The 17,585-nt window shown below is 51.2% G+C and overlaps 1 protein-coding gene across 2 annotated transcripts in view; it reads right to left on the reverse strand.

The window, feature by feature from the left end:
- Positions 1–1,156: 1,156 nt before the first annotated feature.
- Positions 1,157–17,585, reverse strand: part of BRD7 (bromodomain containing 7) — a 37,317-nt gene continuing 20,888 nt past the window's right edge. Inside the window, exons 6-17 of one of the 2 annotated variants that reach the window (XM_054570321.1) lie at positions 15,046–15,156; positions 10,721–10,905; positions 9,624–9,747; positions 8,876–8,951; positions 6,460–6,567; positions 5,988–6,126; positions 5,494–5,605; positions 4,008–4,064; positions 2,263–2,374; positions 1,875–2,018; positions 1,595–1,738; positions 1,157–1,318 (exon numbers count right to left, since the gene is read on the reverse strand). In XM_054570321.1, coding sequence (XP_054426296.1) covers positions 1,257–1,318; positions 1,595–1,738; positions 1,875–2,018; positions 2,263–2,374; positions 4,008–4,064; positions 5,494–5,605; positions 5,988–6,126; positions 6,460–6,567; positions 8,876–8,951; positions 9,624–9,747; positions 10,721–10,905; positions 15,046–15,156 — 1,374 coding nt within the window. In that variant the 3' untranslated portion in view covers positions 1,157–1,256. Of the gene's footprint in view, positions 1,319–1,594; positions 1,739–1,874; positions 2,019–2,262; positions 2,378–4,007; positions 4,065–5,493; positions 5,606–5,987; positions 6,127–6,459; positions 6,568–8,875; positions 8,952–9,623; positions 9,748–10,720; positions 10,906–15,045; positions 15,157–17,585 lie in introns of both variants that reach the window. The other variant, XM_054570320.1, reaches the window with a different exon arrangement.

The following is a 17,585-nucleotide window of genomic DNA, read 5'->3' on the forward strand; positions in this document are numbered from 1 at the left end:
CTTAAACTGCTTGAAGGGCTGGAGTCCGGACTCTCAGAAGCCGCGGGGAGTGGAGCTGCCGGCTGGCGCTCCCGGGCAGGCGGGAAGGCCCCCCTAACACGCGCGACATGCACCAGGGCACCGGGCCGGCTCCTCCCTGTGCAACATCATTACTTTGTCCTTTCAGCAACGGGAATCCCAATAGGGAGTTTAAAAAGTAACTGGCTGCCATTACTGCGGTTTTCTCTATTTCAAATTAAAGCACTGTGCTCAGATATGATTGTAAGTTTTCAATGTTCAGATCAAAGTGTGTAACTGACCATAAAAGTCACTTGCAGTTTTTTCTAATTATCAAGTCATTTCTTCACGTGCCAGTTTGTTCCATATATGACAGGACAAGTATCTTTTTCTAACGCTGACCTTTCCTATGGGTCAAGGACTTGCTTAAAAGTTCCCACAAAGGTGGCCTCACTGACGCCAGTGAACGCCCCCGCCCCATGAGGTTGGTGGGTTTATTTAAGAAAACTTCCTGACGGAAAAGGAGACCCTTAACCACTGTATATGTGTGCGTGTGTGTGTAACAGGTCACGTGCAGACATATGCTATGAGAAGGTACTTGCAAATGACTAAGGGTTACTCTGTATACTGAGTATGGATCTGTAGCATTTGTTTCAAAACACTTTTTTTTATAAAGTACCAGTGTTTCTACTTGGTTTAGCTTTTCATGTATTAAAATTACCAGTATTAAAAAAACAGGAATGTCTTGAGTTTCAATGTTTTCTCGGCCTTCAGGGTCTCATCTAAAGCAGATCTAAAGTTCGAGGGCCAATCCCGCCCAGTAACCTGGGGCCGGGGGAGCAGGGGCCGTGCCCGCCTCCCGGGAGGCCTCGCCCCACGCCTTGAAGCTGGGGGCGGCCGCAGCCCTCCCAGGGACGCTTTCTGAGTGACCCGTGAGATGCAGCCTGGGAAGTGGGGAGCACGGCGGTTTCTTTAACAGGGCTGGTCAATGCGGGACACTGAGGGGCTTCTGGGGCCCCGCCGAGCTGCTCGCCCGTGCGCTCAGGAAAGGCTGGGGGCGACTCAGTGGCTGCGCACCGCCCAGCTCGCAGGCGCAGGGTCAGCTTGGTTAGCCAACAGAAGTGCCGTCTCTGGGACGTTCAAGTTCATTGTTCCAAAGTTTAATTAAAAACACAATTTACAAATATGCAGTATCTTGTGAAAAGCATTTCCAAGTAAAGAATGAAAAAATATGTACATAATATATAATCAAATACCAGTTAGCTTCCACTCCCATCCGGTCCACACTCAGCAACAGTAGTCTTTTTAGCTTCTTCGAAATCTGAAAGAAAAAACGCACTTTCCTGAGCACCTTCGATGAGCACAGGGCCACCGGGGGAGGCAGCGTCCAGAGGCACTTCCTCCCGGGGCAGGCGAGGGCGACGTGCCCTTTCAGATGCTCTCGGAGCTCTTTTTGCAATTGTGTGACACCTTTAGCTCCATGGACAAGATGGAACGAGAACGGAGTCCCTTCTACACGGACAACAGGCAGAGGTGAGCCTGCTGCCGGCCAGGCGAGCGAGAAGGTGGCCGTCCCCCGACAGGGCCGGGCACGCACCTTCCGTGAGGTCCACCGGGCTGTCTCCCATGGCGGGGCAGGGGACGGAGATGCCCATGGCCTTCCGAACCCCGTATGTGCTGACGACGTCGCCAGGAGTCACTTGCTGTGCAAGTTCTTTAAGGTTATTGGTCACCTGTTCAGCTAGAAAAAAAAAAATCAAAATGAAAATGCTTCTGGGTACTGAAATGCAGTTTCTTCAGAGAACAAGTACACAGATGCCAAGCCTACAGTGTCCACTCTCTCCACGCGAGTGTCCCTCCCCCAGGGGGCTGCCTACCGAGATGCATCTCCCTGTAGGAGGGGCCCAGGAGGCAGATCGTGTTGGGGGGCGGCCTGGTGCTCAGGCGCTCGTTCTGGGCCTCCTGCAGCTCGCGGAGCAGCCTGGTGGTCTCGTCCAGCTTCCTCTGGAACACTTCGGCCTCTGGGGTGAGACAGAGCGCACTGACGAGAACAGCTGCAGGGGCCCCCCGGGTCCCGCACGCGCCGGCTTCGTGGTTCCGTGTTCAGTCATCTCCCCCTCCAATGAGACCACCGCCACAGACGTGCCTTACTGTCCCTGAAGCCTGGCCAGCGGTCAATGGCTCCGTGAGTCTGTTTGGCGGGGACACTGAGCCTTGACTGCCACGTCAGGCGGTGCTCCCCTCAAACCCTCCGGAGACACTCACCCTCAGAGTCAAAAACTTCAACTGGAGCGCCAAAGCTGGCAACCGCCTCCAGCGCCGCGAGCCTGTCCTGGTTGCTGGTGTCTAACCGCCCCGCGGGCTCTACCTCTGTGATCTGCTTTGGGGAGAGGAGGAGGAACGATTGGAGCCTGCTGAGCCCCGGCAGTGCCAGAATGAGAACTCAGTAAGATGGCTGGTGTTCACAGGCTCCACTATTCCATCTATTTACTTTGCAGTGATAATTTGCTGCCTATGAAAACGTCTTTCCAGAATACTTGAAAAATGCCATTCCCAAAGCCGGCCCAAGAAATGTACCTGAATCCACCCTGCTCAGTAAGGTAATGGTGTCTTATACAATCTGTATCATCTGTCACACATGCCAGCAACTGCACATGGCAAAGTGACAGCAGCCTGGGACCACCGTCACTCTGCCCCGCCCGCCCGGTCACCTGAACCCCTGTAGGGGATCTTGTACGTAAGATCCTCCCCAGGCTTCCTCCACGCCCCAAAGACGGGTTGTCAGTGTTCCATGGGACAAACAAAACCCCAAAAAGGGTGCAGTGTTAATTTTGGCATCTTAAAACTGTTTCCATGACTTCAACGTGGCTTTTTAGAAACAGATGGGCCCAGATGGTCAGTAACTGGAAGTCAGCGGTTCCTGTTAGGCTTTGGTACTGCACGCTGAGCTCAAACAATCCGCGCTTGGTTTCTCCACCGACCCACGGGCTTGGGTGCAGCGGGGGCATGGGGCTGCCGGGGCCCTCGGCCCACCACCTGGCTGGGCCTCCCTGCCCTTTCTGTCTTTTCTCTCCCAAACCCCTCCCCCGCCCCACCCCTGAGCACAGGACGGGCTGTAACGGACGTGGTTCTGTAACCACCTACACTGCCACCTGTCTTGACTTGCTCTCCCACCTCTGGGTGTTCTGTCCCCACAGCTGAAGGGCTTACTGAGGTCTCAGATCCTCAGTGTCCCCGTTTTCCCACTCACCTAACTCCTGGAAGTGTCTCTTTTGTCCCCACCACGTTGCTGACAACTCTAAGGTTACGAGTGACAAGCACCAGTCTTCTGTTCCTACCTCACCTGCCAGTCTCCCCCGGGGCTCTGTCCCCCGCCGCTGCCTGGCCCGTGTTCACCCGGACAATCGCACGCGCCCCAGTGACCGGCCCCCCCGACAGCCGGGCGCTGCCCGCTGCACGGCTGACACGAGCTGGCACCACTACTGCCTGCTCGGTGCCAGGTCCTGCCACGGGGCTCCGCATGGCTCTCGCCGCTGCGTGTCTTCGGTCTCCTCCTCTACACTGCCAAGCAAGGCCCACAGCTCACCACTGGTCCCCTCCCTCCAGCCCTTCCCTCCGACACACTCTACTACGGCACTCTACGGCCTGGGATAAAATCTCAACTTCTTAGCACTGTGTATGAGACTGTCACTTGGGCCTCTCCCCAAGGTCCTGCAGTCACTCACTTTCTGAGCTTCGTATATGCAAGAAGGTCCTTCTGTCCTTCCAGACCCAGGCCACGGGTGCCGCCCCACGAGGGGACCCTCAGCCTCCCAGCGTGAGCTCCCCGCCCCGCGCCCCCGCCCGCACGCTGCAGGGACCCGGTCCTCCCGCCGCTGCCGCGCTCCTCGCGGGAGAGGCTGTCCCTCGTCTCACTAGGTACGAGGTGCTTTTCCTTTCAAACAGAGCCATGTCATTTACGTCTTTCAGCTTATTCTCCACTTAAGTATTTTTTTAAAGTACATAATCACCTCTATTTCTTTTGCTGTGTCGAGTGTCCTTGCCTGGCCTTCATCTTCAGGTGATGCCTGTAAGGATAAGGAAAACGACCTTTTATTAGAAGGTACAGAAAAGGGCAAACATCAAGGAAACAGAAAAATAGCCAAAGTCTCGTGGCAAGAGAAAAGGAATACGAATATAGATTATGGCAATGTAATTTTTTAAACCGAAAGCAATTAGCTCTAATTAATAGCGCCTTGAGAGCATCCCGAGTCGAGAGCGACTTCACGAGGGGCACCCCACGCCTGACGCAGCAGCCGCACACAGGCAGCGTCCGCACCTGCGGCAGCGGACCGCCCTCAGCGGGATGCCTGACGAGGAGGGCGCCAGGCCTCAGGGCCTGTCCTGCGCCAACAGGGGCGGCGCTGGCAGGGAGCAGAGGTCGCTGTAAAAGGCCCAGGAGCTGGAGAGCGGGAGGTGGCCCGGCCCCAGACTTCGGGGTCATGCACGTGCACAGACAGACAATGGCAGTATGCTCCCAGGCCAGTAACAACATTGTTTTTTGAAAGGCTGTACTGTGGTTTATTTAACCAAGTCGCAATTTTTAAAAAGGATAAACAATGTATTTTAGATATAACTTATTTTCTAGAATAAATTCTGAGAATAACTATTAGATCAGAGAGCAGAAAAACTGGCAACGTGAAGCACACGGCCACATCAGCCAAGTGGAAGCCCTTCAGTTCCGGTTCCAGCCTGCGGGCTACCGCAGATGGCCTGACGGGAAGGGCGCAGTGGAGGCCCTTCGGAACCACCGTCACACCGGACACCCTCAGGTCCAGCGAGGACAGCAGCTCTTGGCTCGGGCCGCAGAGCAGGCCCCATGGGCCCCAGGGGGCTGCCTCCACTCTGTTGGCACGCACAGCACAAGGCTACCCTCGCCACGGCCACCGGGGAGCTGTCACCCCCAAGAGATACAGGGCCCTCTCACTGTGGTGACAGGGACATTCTGGAGACCAGCCCTCCTCTCCGCCAGAAGGAAACTCCTGCCGTTCTAATCCATGCCCCAAGTCTCTGACTCATCCCAGATGATGAGCTCGGCCCAGCTGGGCTGGGGGTGGCTCCCAAGTGTTAACAGAAGACAGCAAACAGGAAGCCTCTTCCTCTGCCGCTCGAGGTCCCGCCGCTGAGGCTGTGACGGCAGGACAGAGAGCAGGACGCCCTCCACCGCCCCAGCCCCCTCTGTTAGGGGCCGGTGGCAGGGCAGCCGCTCTCGCGGGGGCGCGACGCACCACCTGACCTGCAATCCCACTTCTGCGCCCTCGGCCTGCAGACCCTGGTGCCCCCAGCACCCGTTCCGGTTCAGCGTCCTCCGCCGGTGGGTCCCCGCCCGGGCTGGGCCGTCTCCGCAGGGGAGCGGGGTTCAGCTGTCTCGCTGGTTGACCCCACGGTTCCATAACACGGCATGACTAACACCTGGGGCTGGTGATAAATCACCCTGTTTTTCCGCAGCGTTCTTACCGTCTCTGACTCCTGCAGGGCTCTGGAATGGCCTCCTTTAGTCAGCACATCCAGTAAGCTGTCAGCCATGACATACGGGTAATCTTGGCACGTGGCCAAGAACTCATGGACGCTGAGGGACAGAGAGGTGGGAAAGTCTCAGCCAACTGTCTCCGCAGGGACCCTGTCTCCAGAGCAGGACGTCACACTGTCTATCCAGGCCCCACTCTGCTGTCATGTATGTCTCTACCAGTGACAGACCCACCGCGAAAGAACGAGACAATGTCAACAGCACGGTGAGAGGAGTGCGGGGAAGCTGCCGAAGGAAAGCGAGCGCCCAGTGCCCCGGCCCGGCCCCGACCCCCCCTCGGGGCTCTTCTCGCCCGGAGACTTCCACAGGCCCTAAGCCTCTCAAGGTCGCGCCTCCAGCCCGGGCCACCCCGTTCAGACAGGCGCTGAGAGCGGCACCGCCGAAAAGCATGGCACTCGGGAGTGTGGAGGCGCGGGCGGCTCACCTGAAATCGCTGGCGACGTCGGAGTCGTCCTCCCCGTAGGCTGAATAGATTAAATCGGAATCGTCCTTGCTGATGTTGGCAAACGTGGAGTCATAGTGAGGTGCGTAGGAACTGTAGGGCCCATAGTTCAAGTATAACACTGTTGATAAAGGTTGAATACTTCAATACTATGCGGTAACTTGAACGTCAATTTTTTTTTTTAATAGAAGGAACTGTTCCCTTCTAACTTACTACTCCGTCAACTGGTGTACAGATCTAAGGGAGACATTTGTCCTAAACAGATGCTTGTGAAGCTTCACCTTCAGTGACCTTTTCCCCACAAAGGGGAGAGGGAATAAAGAATGAAGCTCATTTTGAGTATTAATACCCCATTTTTGAGTTTCTTCTGAATTTAATAAAGAAGCTAGTTAAGAGTGGCAAAAACACCAGCAACAGAGCCGGTGCCTGAAACAGGAGGGCGACGCCGCCTTACCCGGAGTCACTCTGTTCCTCTTATCCTCTTTGAACCCCTGCAGAGTGTTCACGCCGGACTGCAGCCGCCCCGTGGTCATGCCCAGCCGCACGGGGCAGTAGCCGGGCTCTGAAACACAAGGCCACGCGGTGAGACGGGCGCTGCGGGGAGGCTCGCTGACTGCCGCTCTGCGCGGTGCCGGCACTCACGCAGCTTCCCGCCACCGCGGGACTGCGCCGGGCGGCAGGGCCCTCCCTATCCCCATTTTTAATGTAAGAAAATCGGAGCTTAGAAAGGCAGGCATGGGACCAGGACCCAAACCCGGTCATCCTCATTATACTGCTGCTTCCTGGAATTCTTTATAGTCACGCTGCATGTCACTTTAAACAAAGATAGAAAAGGTGGACCTTCACATGTTATGATGGAAGTAAACCATGGCAGGAAAAATGAGTAAAAGACAGAGTAAGGGAAAACAGCCTGATCAAGGACAAGAATTCGTAACATATTCTGAAGTAACATGTACAGTGAGGAACAGCCTTTACAGAGGTGACCTCCAGGCCTGGCCGAGTAGCTCAGTTGGTTGGAGCATCGTCCCAATACACCAAGGTTGTGGGTTCGACCCCTGGTCACAGCACATACAAGAAGCAACCAATGTGTGCATGAATAAGCAGAACAACAAACTGATGTTTCTCTCTCAAAAAAAAAAAAGAAAGAAAGAAAGAAAGAAAAGCGACTTCCGTAAACCAGGAACAAGCCCCTGGGACGACACCGGGGCTCTGACGTGACCAGGGCAGTGCCAGGAGCAGCTGTGTCCGGGCCACGCCCACGGCGCACAGGTTCGCGCCTGCGTGAGCGCCCTGCCTTTTGTCCCGTGACTGCCCTGCGACAGCGGCCACGTCAAGCACTGACTGCGACCCTCCTCGCCCCCCAGGAAGCAGCCCTGAGCTGGTGTCCCAGTGGGCACTGGCCCCTCCGCCAGGCAGAGGAAGCCGAGACACAAACAGGCATCATCACCTTAAACCACTGGCCCGGGGGGCCGAGCCAGCTTTGCGGGTCTGCTGTGGACGAAAGGGCCAGAGGCCCGGGCCAGGCCGCGAGGAAGAGGCAGTCTCACGGCGTCACCAAAATTCCGTCGGCTGCCTCTCCCGGGATCCAAGTCTCACCGCCACTACTTTAGGAAGAGCAGTGTTCTCAATCTAGTGGCAGTTTCTTTGGCCCAAGGCCACTAACACCCAACCATAAAGAGTTCACAGAGAAGCCCAGAGCGAGGGCTGCCGTGGAGACGCTGCCCCAGGCCGCCGCCTCTGGGGAGACGCTTCTTGGGGAGGCTTCAGGAGCGGGGGCACCTCTTGCGCGTGGGCCTGCCCTTCTAGTCTCCAAACACGTGCTCTCCCGCACTCCCTGGTTGTTTTTTTTTTAACCTGGGGTCCCACCTCCCTTACCCTTTTGGGGTCAACCTAACCACCACCTGGCTAAGGAAGCCTTCTTGGACCCGAGACACCAGGAGGGCACAGCTGCTCCGTCCCCTGGGGCCTGCCCCACGGGGGTCCATAGGTGCCATCTTCTCCCTGCCCCACAGAACGGTGGGAAAGGGACAGGTCTTTCTACTTGTCCCCTCCCGTACCCCTAGCCCCACCCCCAGGTCCCAAGACATAGCCTTGCCCATAACGAACAATAAGCCTGGAGACTGACTACTTCCTGATGTACAGGGAGTCTGTCGTCACTTGTTTTGGTATCCCCGACTCTCTCTCATAATGGCAGTATGAAAAAGGGTATTTATAAAATAAAACACTATCACATTTGCTTATTACAACACATGATTATTTCCCCTCAGATGAATGACCAAAATTTCCTATTTTGTATCGAATTTCAAAATATTTCCTATACTCTTTCCAATAAAATATCATCTGAGAAAATAAAAATATAACTGAAGTTATAAAACATGATTCTCAACCTTTATAAACTTTCTACCGACCACAGTGAAAGACCATGTTGTTAAGTCTGTATTATTCTGTTACTGTGTAGGCAGCCGCATGGCAGACACATTCACTCTGTCCACTGAGCTAACACTGGGTGCGCGGACGATGTCACAACCTGAGGGCTCTGAGATGCCTGTGGAAACATCCAAGTGCACAGACCACACGCTCTTAACACCAGAGCTAGAAATTACTGCCTCACAGTGTGGCTTTGTTAATGGTGGGTCTGATGTCCTACGACTAGGACTTTGCGTTTTAAAGAAAACTTGATCTATAGAGTTTTAAGATGAGGAAGAGTCAGGCTGGCTGTTAACATGAGATACATGATGTCTAGCCAAGCTCTTTGTAGAGACGGAGACAGACAGATTCATCAACACTCGGGCTCGGCGCGTCCCGTCACCCCAGGTCGCCGCCCTTTGCCAAACGGCACAGTCACGGTTGGTCTCGCCCTGTGAGCCCACCTCCTACAACGGGGTCCACAGGATGCAGGAGTCCCAGCGTCGTCGTTCCGTCTGGTTTTCTCCTCTCGAATTCACACTGCAATGACCCGAAGTATTCACACAGCGTGAGTGGTTTTACACATATCACATATATAATATACATCATACATATACCACACAGTGCATATATGATACATGTATCACACTAGAAAGCCTTACTTATGCAACCATATTACAGGTGGCTACCACAGTACATTCAGATACTGACTTTCACACCTGTCTCCATAAACACAGGTGCTGATAGGCTAAAATGACGATTAGGAAAATCTCAGAATTTGAAAGTGCTCTGTGGGTCCTTAAGGCCACCTAGTCCTGCCTACTCTGCTTAAAGACGAGGACACAGAAGACCAGGAGAGGGTGCGACATGCCCAAAGCCACGTATTAGTCCACGTGGTCTTAAAACCAATGTGTTAAACAACATGATTTCAAAAGGCCAGAGTACGAATGTTTGCTTGTAAGCTTAAAATAAAGTATGCAGTTAATTTTCCAATTTTAGAACATGTTAACTTCACTTAAAAAAAAGAAAAGAAAATCTAGTACTAGAGGGTAAGACTAACCATGTAACTTACAAGCGGACATTAACTTTTCTGACCCAAGTCTTGTGCTGGGAAGCCCTACAGCAGGTGTGGATTGGAAGGGCAGGGACGGGAGCGCCAAACGCCCCGACAACCCGACTCGGGGCGCCCAGGGGAGAGGAGGGGCCCATCACCTGGCTGTTCGCGAGCCGCCGGGTCAGCTTCCCCCCCGACTCCCTCACGAGGCGGTCGAGCTGCTCCTGCTCTCTTTCCACACCGTGGCTCTTCCCTTTGTCTTCAAGCACGTCTCTGTCCTTCCTGAGAACACACGTCAACGGTGAGTACAGAAGCAGGTAAGATGCAGACATTCAAATGAATCCCCAACATGAACACAACTGAGGCGGGGACGCACACTGTCATCGGCCAGGCACGGCTCCTGCCGGCCTGGGAAGGGCCCCGCACATGCACAGAGAAAGGCACACTGAGCACGTCAGTTAGTTCCCTCCCTGTGGGCCCAGTGCTGTGAACCTTAAACATGTGTCTCAGTACATCCACAAAAATGAATTTTACCATGGACATATTTTCAAGGCAGGAAGAATGTGTTTTTAAGTTTGACTTTTCAAATTTAAATTTAAAATAAACATGCATTTAAAATATATACATCTTCAGAGACAGATAAACACTTGTCATAAGTTTATTTTCTCTGCATCGTGATGGCAGAGGCCCCACACTGCTCACCGAAACCCTTCCCGGAGCCCCCAGGCGGGTGGGTGCCAGGGCTGGCCGGCCGCGGTGCGAGGGCCAGCCCTGCCCGCTGCAGCCTGGGGGTGGGGGTGGGAGGCTGTGGGAAGTCACTGTTCCCACCAGCTGGTGTCTGGTGCAAAACACACCCCCGTCTCAGCGACAGCCGCCCACTCAGGACAGCTGTAACCACGCTTACGCTTAACTACTGTCTTGCTTCCTTTGTGGATGCAGTGATAAATACACATTTTTCCCTAAAGAAAGTTCTTTTTAAATAAACTCACTGACAATGAGTCCCTAAAGATAAATGATCGGTTTTAATCTGGTTTCACAAGAGTGCAAGCTCGGGACTGTTTTCTGCATTGTGCTCGGGCAACGCCCCATGGAGGGCTGCGTGGGAAGAGGGCGCCGTGTTGCCGAATGGGACTTTCATGCCCAAAGCCCCTGCCACGGGCAGACGAGGGCCCGGCCTCTCAAGGTGGGCCCTGTGTCAGCACTGCCCCTCGCAAGCTTGAGAAAGCTGAGCCACAAAGCTGCGAAGACACTTTACTTTTTGTTTTCCTTGCTGGGACTCTTGAAGGCTTGAGCGTCCACCTCGCCTGTGTCCTCCCTTTCTGTGGGCCAGCAGCCACTGTCCTCCCCGCTCGGTGAGGTGTCTGTTCTGTCCTTCTGCTTTCGGCTCTTCTGCAAGTCTGCCATGAATTCTATGCTCTGCTTCAGGCTCTGAATTCTCTCCTAGAAATAGTCAAGAATATTCTTATTGTATGGTTGTCATTACTTGTTGAAGTAATGCATTGTTTTCTCACAAGAGCTTGCATTTTTATCTTGTTATTAACTTGGGAAGAAAAACAATTAAATGTAATTATACCAAGAGTATTATATTTTGGAACCAGGACAAAGTCTATTCCTTCAATTCAGATGACTTAATTTCCACCATAAGAGAATGCTTTATGACTTTATTGCATCATCAAAAAGTTCACAGATAAGGTCTTCATGTGTAAAGACTAAATAGTCTTTGTAGTACTAGTGCTAAGTTTAAAAAGTCAAATTTGGTTTAATAGCATGTTAACATTTTATACTTAAGAGAATGACCGATTTTAAGAACTATCAGCTTTTTAAAACCTCCTGCAGATGACTGAGCACGAGGTGTCCCCTCATATTCTGGCACCCTGGGATGGTCGCCGACACCTCTGGGACAACACGTCTCAAAGAGAATCGAAGGGGCCAGCACAGCTTCCTTCTCAGAGCACATCGGGGCTCTTCTCACCAAAGACGTCTTGTTTCTCTTTCCTGAAACCCGTGCCTCAGGCCCGGCTGTGCCCGGAGGTTGCCCTGGGGCTGAGGCCCGAGGCCCTGGGGGCAGGCCTGTTCCAGGGTCGCCTCTCGCCTCTGAGTGCCCAGCCTGTCCCTGGAGGACACAGGGAGGGCAGTCTCCGCAGGGCCGCCTAGCAACAGCAGAGAAGGCTTTTGCAGAATAACAGAAACTAAGGACCAAAAAGGACGAGAGGGCATTCAGATAAGAACAATGTAGTCCCGAAATGCTAAGTGACTCATCTGAGGTCACAGGAACAGAGCTGAGACCAGGACCGCCTCCCAGGGCTGTGTGGGCAGTGTGGGGTGTGAGAGCCTCAACAAGATGACCTTGTTGTTTTGATTGAACTTTCATTTTAAAGTAATCAAAAAAGTATGAAAGTAATATATTTTATTATAGACAAAGATGTGGGTAGAGGAGAAAATAAAAACCTTGTTAATTTATTACCTAGCGAGGAACAGGGTTAACAGTTTTATTATCCCAGTGTTTTTCTAAGCATTATACATATTAGCAAACTGCAATTATACCAAATATTTAGGCACCAGAATTTTTTTCACTTAAGAAATCAAAAGCGTTTCCCCTCCATATCATTAAATATTCTTTACAATGTTTTTAACAACTGTATAGTCTTTCATCCTATTTCACATACCATGATTTAGCTAACAACCTACTATTAGACATTTAGATTATTTCCAAGTTTCCACCATTACAAATACAAGTCTCATGAACACTACTGTAAATAATCTAAGTGTATAAAAATCTCTCTCTTTAGGATAAATTCCTAAAACTGGAAACACTAGGTCAAAGAGAGTGAGTATTTTTAAGGGTTTTGATATTTACTGCCGAACTGCCTTTCAGAAAAGCAGTATCAATTTCTGTTATTGAAAGTTCCTCTGAATTTTTGTCAAGCAAGCAGTGTCATCTTCTAAAAACTGCCGATTTGACTATTGAAGACATGTCCTTAACACACACTTAAAAAAACACCAGGGCGTGTGACTATTTCGGCAGCTGTGCCCGGCCCCCCGTGTCCCCCGTGTCCCCCTGAACGTCCCCCGTCTCCAGCGCCTGAATCGGGGCCGGCGCAGCTGCGCGAGAAGCACTGAGAGCAGGCGGCGCTCCACGGCCTTGGCGTCCCCACTCCGGGATTTAGGAAGCAGGACCTATGGTAAGAGCATTTTGGGATTCTTTTTTGGTAACGTAACATGCACAAAATTCAAATAATTCATTCAGGGAAAATTTCAACATTTTGACACAAGTAATGGAAAAAAGTTGAGCTTAATTACTTTTACTTTGAAAGCAGTGACTCTCTTTTGGCTGAGGAAAATGCCTCCAAGTTAGTATGCCGTTCGCCAACCCGTAGTTTCACAACAGTGAGCGAGGCGGGGCCTGCGCCTCTGCCCTGCTCTGCGGTGTGGGAGGAAGGCCGCCGCGAGGCTGCACGGCCACGCAGTGCCAGCCGGGCCCGGACCCTGATGAGTCTGATTCCAAAGCCACTGTGCTGCTGCAAGTAGCGCTGTTCGTGCTGTTTTGTTTGTATTATAATGTAGCATCCTCATATTTATTTAGATGATCAAGAGTTATTCTCGGTATGCCCTTTCTTTATAAGAATAATGTGCACTAATTGTCATTATTTGTGTGTAACTGAAAACAATAATGAAGGACTGCTCTGCAATCTTCACACTGAGCATTCGAAACAATTATCTTTTAAAAGACACCATTCATGGAAGGGTGTGCTGGGCTCTCCTGGGAGCACTGCTATTTGAGGAGTTAACTCAAAAGGCCTAAATTTAAACACTGAAAAATCACTGTGGTAAGGATCCCTCCCATCTCGGGTGGAGAGAACAGTCAACAGGAAGCTATAGCACAGGATGGGTAGGGCTCCTCGACAGGAAGAGGTTTGAAAAAAAAGGAAGATAACAGAGAGAGAAAAGGGAAAGTGGAGAAGAAACTATTTTCTGTGCCTCTAACCATCCCACCCTGAGTAAAATCCAAGGGTTACTGGACTCTTTTTATGTTATATTAACTGCATAATTTAAAGATGATGTATAATGACAAGTGATGGCAAGACTGGTAAATCAAAGTTGATACACTTACTTTGGATATGTCATCCCTGCAAATTAAATTTTCTCCTAGAAATTCAATGTACATATTTTGGAGTGAATAACAGTTGGAATTACCTTCAAATACAGTAACAACAAGCATCTGCAGGTTTTAAACCTGGCCTAAGGCTTGGTGCTGTATTCTGGGCCTTTCTGGCGAGACTAGGATGAACATTTTACATTCTCCTTGCCTGTACACATTTTGCCAGAGACGGGTAACTGGCTTCCATCACGGTTTCCCAAGCCTCTAGGGAAGGATGGGAATGGACGTTGTCTAAATATGAGAGGAGCACAAGCATCACCGTCAACCCGAACAACTGTCTTTCCCCCTCCAAGTGGACCCAAGAATCAGAGCCCAGCACAGACACTCTGGCACGTGCGCACCAAGGCGACTCTGCACAAGGAAAATTGACACTCATGATCCCATCAAAGCTGGAAAGCCACGTGCAGCCATGACTCATCCCTCCTGTCCTGCAACTCCCCTGGGTCTGGGCTCAGGCTCCCGGGTCTGGCTCCTCTCCTTCCGGCTGTCTCGCACCCGCCCATCTCTGCATTGCACGCCTGTCCCAGCCGGCCCGCCCGACACACTGCCCGACGCCAGGTCTCCAGCCTCGGCACTCACTGCTGAGGGCACAGGCCACGCAATCTCCTCGGAGGTGAGGCCTCCGGGGCCGCGGTGAGTGGGAAGGAGCCTCTGGCTCCGGCTGTGGGAGGTGCCAGCACTGTCCCGGGTTATTGCCCATCCCACGCAGTGCTGTGAGTAAAACCTCAAAGACGTGAATTATCCCGGGAGCTCTCCTCCTCTCCCACACAGATCACCTCAGCTCACCCTCCGGGGCGGCCAGGGCCCTCGCTCCCCGAGGACACCTGCACCTTCTCTGCCGCTGCCTACTGCCTCCCCCTGGCGTACGCAGCTTGACGAGGTATCTGCGCCTCTGTACGTGATGCTCCGACTTCACGCGGCTCACAGGCACCAGAGCTTGGACTTCAGGGAGGGACTGTTCCCAAGGGGGCCTCAGACCGTTCCAAGGTCCTGCTCATTTGGGTACTTTCTTCTTTTCTACTAGGAGGCTTTCTTGTGCCTCACCAGAACATCAGATGCCTACAGAGAGAGCTTTCCCCCTAAAATGTCTCATAATTCACCTAATCAATCTTACCCTGGAATTCAGGCTGATGTTCTTTCACAGCAAATAGAAGTCTATCTGGTAAGTATCAATTCAAGAGCCTCACATAAATAATTACAAGTGAATACCAATATTTATTTGTATCACTTCCAAAGGAGAATCTTCATGCTTAATTTTCTTCTCTGTTATTAAATTTTTTGTGTGTACTATTTCGCCTTTAATATATCTGTCTATAATACAATAAAACCAATTCTGAATTGGATCCGTATCACTATGACCAAAAAACAGAGGAATATAAAATTCTTAATAATTACTATTTATGACAAAGAATTTTCTTTACCTGGCTAAGAATTTTCATTCCTGAGTGCAACAGCTTCTTTGCAGCTTTGTAATAAATGGTCTCTGGTTTGTTGTAAATCATAGCATTAGTACACATCAGTTTGAAGTGATCCTGCAGAAAGAATATTGGGGGGGAAATGCATTAAACAAAACAAAGTACCCTCCTTTCCTGATTTGAAATCCCATAGGTCTCTGAAAAATGAAAAACAAAAAACCCCGGCCCCTTCTTCCACTGTTTATTAAACAGTCATAGCAATTTATTAAGACTCACAAACAAAACAAGTACTGCTAGCTTAAATATCCTACTACATTCTCTTCCAAATTCTTAAACCTTTCGTAACTTTATATGAACTTTATTTTTGTTTTTTAGATTATATTTTATTATGCTATTACAGTTGTCCTGAGGTTTTCCCCCTTGGCCCCCCTCCACCCAGCACCCCCCCTCCTCAAGCAACCCCCGCCCCCCGTTGTTCATGTCCGTGGGTCATTCGTGTAAGTTCTCTGGTTACTCCACCTCCTATGCTGTCCTTTACATCCCCACGGCTATTCTGTAACTACCGATTTGTACTTCTTAATCGCCTCACCTCTTCACCCATCCCCCACTCCCATCTGGCAACCATCAAAATGCTCTCTATAGCCACGATTCTGTCTCTGTTCTTTGTGTTTGCTTAGTTTGTTTTTAGATTCAACTGTGGATAGGTTTGTATTTATTGCCATTTTATTGTTCGTAAGTTTGGTCTTTTTTTTCTTAAATAAGTCCCTTTAACATTTCACGTAATAATGGCTTGGTGATGAACTCTTTTAATTTTTTTGTCTGGGAAGCTCTTTATCTGCCCTTCGAGTCTAAATGACAGCTTTGCTGGGTAGAGCCATCTTGGCTGTAGGTCCCTGCTTTTCCTGACTGAATATTCCTTGCCAGCCCCTTCTAGCCTGCAGTTGCTTTGAGAAATCAGCTGACAGTCTTATGGGGACTCCCCTGCAGGTAACTGACTGCTTTTCTCTTGCTGCTTTTAAGATCCTCTATTTACCTTTAACTGTTGGCCTTTTAATTATGTGTCTTGGAATGAGCCTCTTTACATTTATCTTGGTCGGGACTCTCAGTGCCTCCTGGGATTGCACGCCCATTTCCTTCACCAAATCAGGGCACTTCTCTTTCACTGTTTTTTCAAATAGACTTCCGATTCCTTGCTCTCTCCCCTCCTGGTGCCCCTGTGACATGAACGTTGGGCCTCTGGAAGCTGTCATCCCAGGGGCCACTTACACTACCCTCATTTTTTTTGGATTCTTTTCTCTTCTTGGTTGTTTTTTGGTTCCTTCTGTTTCATATCATTGATTTGAATCTCGGCTTCATCCTGCTCTGTTGTTTCCCTATAAATTTCCTTTATTTCAGTTGGTGTATCCTTTGTTTCTGACTAGATCTTTACCATGCTGCTGAGGTCCTCACTAAGTTCCCAGAGCATCCTTACAACCAGTGTTGTGAACTTTGCATCTGACAGATTGCTTATCTCCATTTCATTTAGCTCTTTTTCTGGAGTTTTGATCTGTTCTTTCGTTTGGGACATGTTTGTCTCTTTATTTTGGCAGCCTCCCTGTGTTTGTTTCTATGTATTAGGTACAGCTGCTTTGACTCCGTATCTTGGTCGTGTGTCCGAATATAGTTGGTGTCCTGTAGGGTCCAGTGGTGCAGCCTCCCCTATCGCCCAAGCTGGGTTCTTGAGGTGCACCCTTTTTGTGGGCTGAGTACACCCTCTTCTTGTAGTTGAGCCTTGGTTGCTGTTGCGCAGGTCAATGGAAGCGATTTACCCAGGCCAGTAGCCACAGCTGCAAGGACTGGCTGTGACTACTGACCACCACCCTCCACCCTCCGTGGAAGATCAGCAGCAGGGGCAGGTGGTGGTGCTCTGGCGTGGCCTTCAGCTGCCCACTGCATGCACTGGCCCTGGGGTTTTCCAGGGGGTTCAGGCCAAGGTCAGCCCCCACCTGTGCCTGCTGTCAAGGCTCCCCTTCCTGAGCTGTAGAGCAACCTGAGATGGCTGCTGGGCTGGAGAGTCCCAGGCAAAGCCAAGTTTCGAATCAGTGCTGTGCCTGGGGCTCAATGAGGCCAGCTGCTCCTTGTTTGATAGGATTGAGGAAGGTGTGAAGCATGGCCCAAGACCAGCCATTCATACAGAAAAGCTGCTTGGGTGGGCCCATAAATTGGGTGGGGCGGAGTCTCTGGGGATCTCCAAGGTGGGTCAACGCAGTGTTAGCCAGGTGGATGGAGTCTCAGAAATGGCAGCAGCTTGCCGGCTCTGTGCTGGGAGGGTTTAGGAAAGGGACAGTGGCCTCTCTGGCCTTGCTGCCAGACGCTTCAGTTTCTCCCTTTTTGCCACTGGTGCCTTTCAAGCTGCTACCCCGGCGCTGGAGCGCAGAGGAAGTGAGTCTGAGCAGGTGAGTCTGTGTGCGGGTTCTTTCAGAGGAACTGCTTGGGGCACCTGCAGTTTCTTCCACCAACTCAATCCCTGCTGGTTTCTGCAGCCAGATGTTGTGGGGACTTATCTT

This window comes from Pteronotus mesoamericanus, unplaced genomic scaffold, assembly GCF_021234165.1.
Source record: "Pteronotus mesoamericanus isolate MK-2021 breed Mesoamerican mustached bat unplaced genomic scaffold, CSHL_Meso_final contig_202, whole genome shotgun sequence".
NCBI lineage: Eukaryota > Metazoa > Chordata > Mammalia > Chiroptera > Mormoopidae > Pteronotus > Pteronotus mesoamericanus.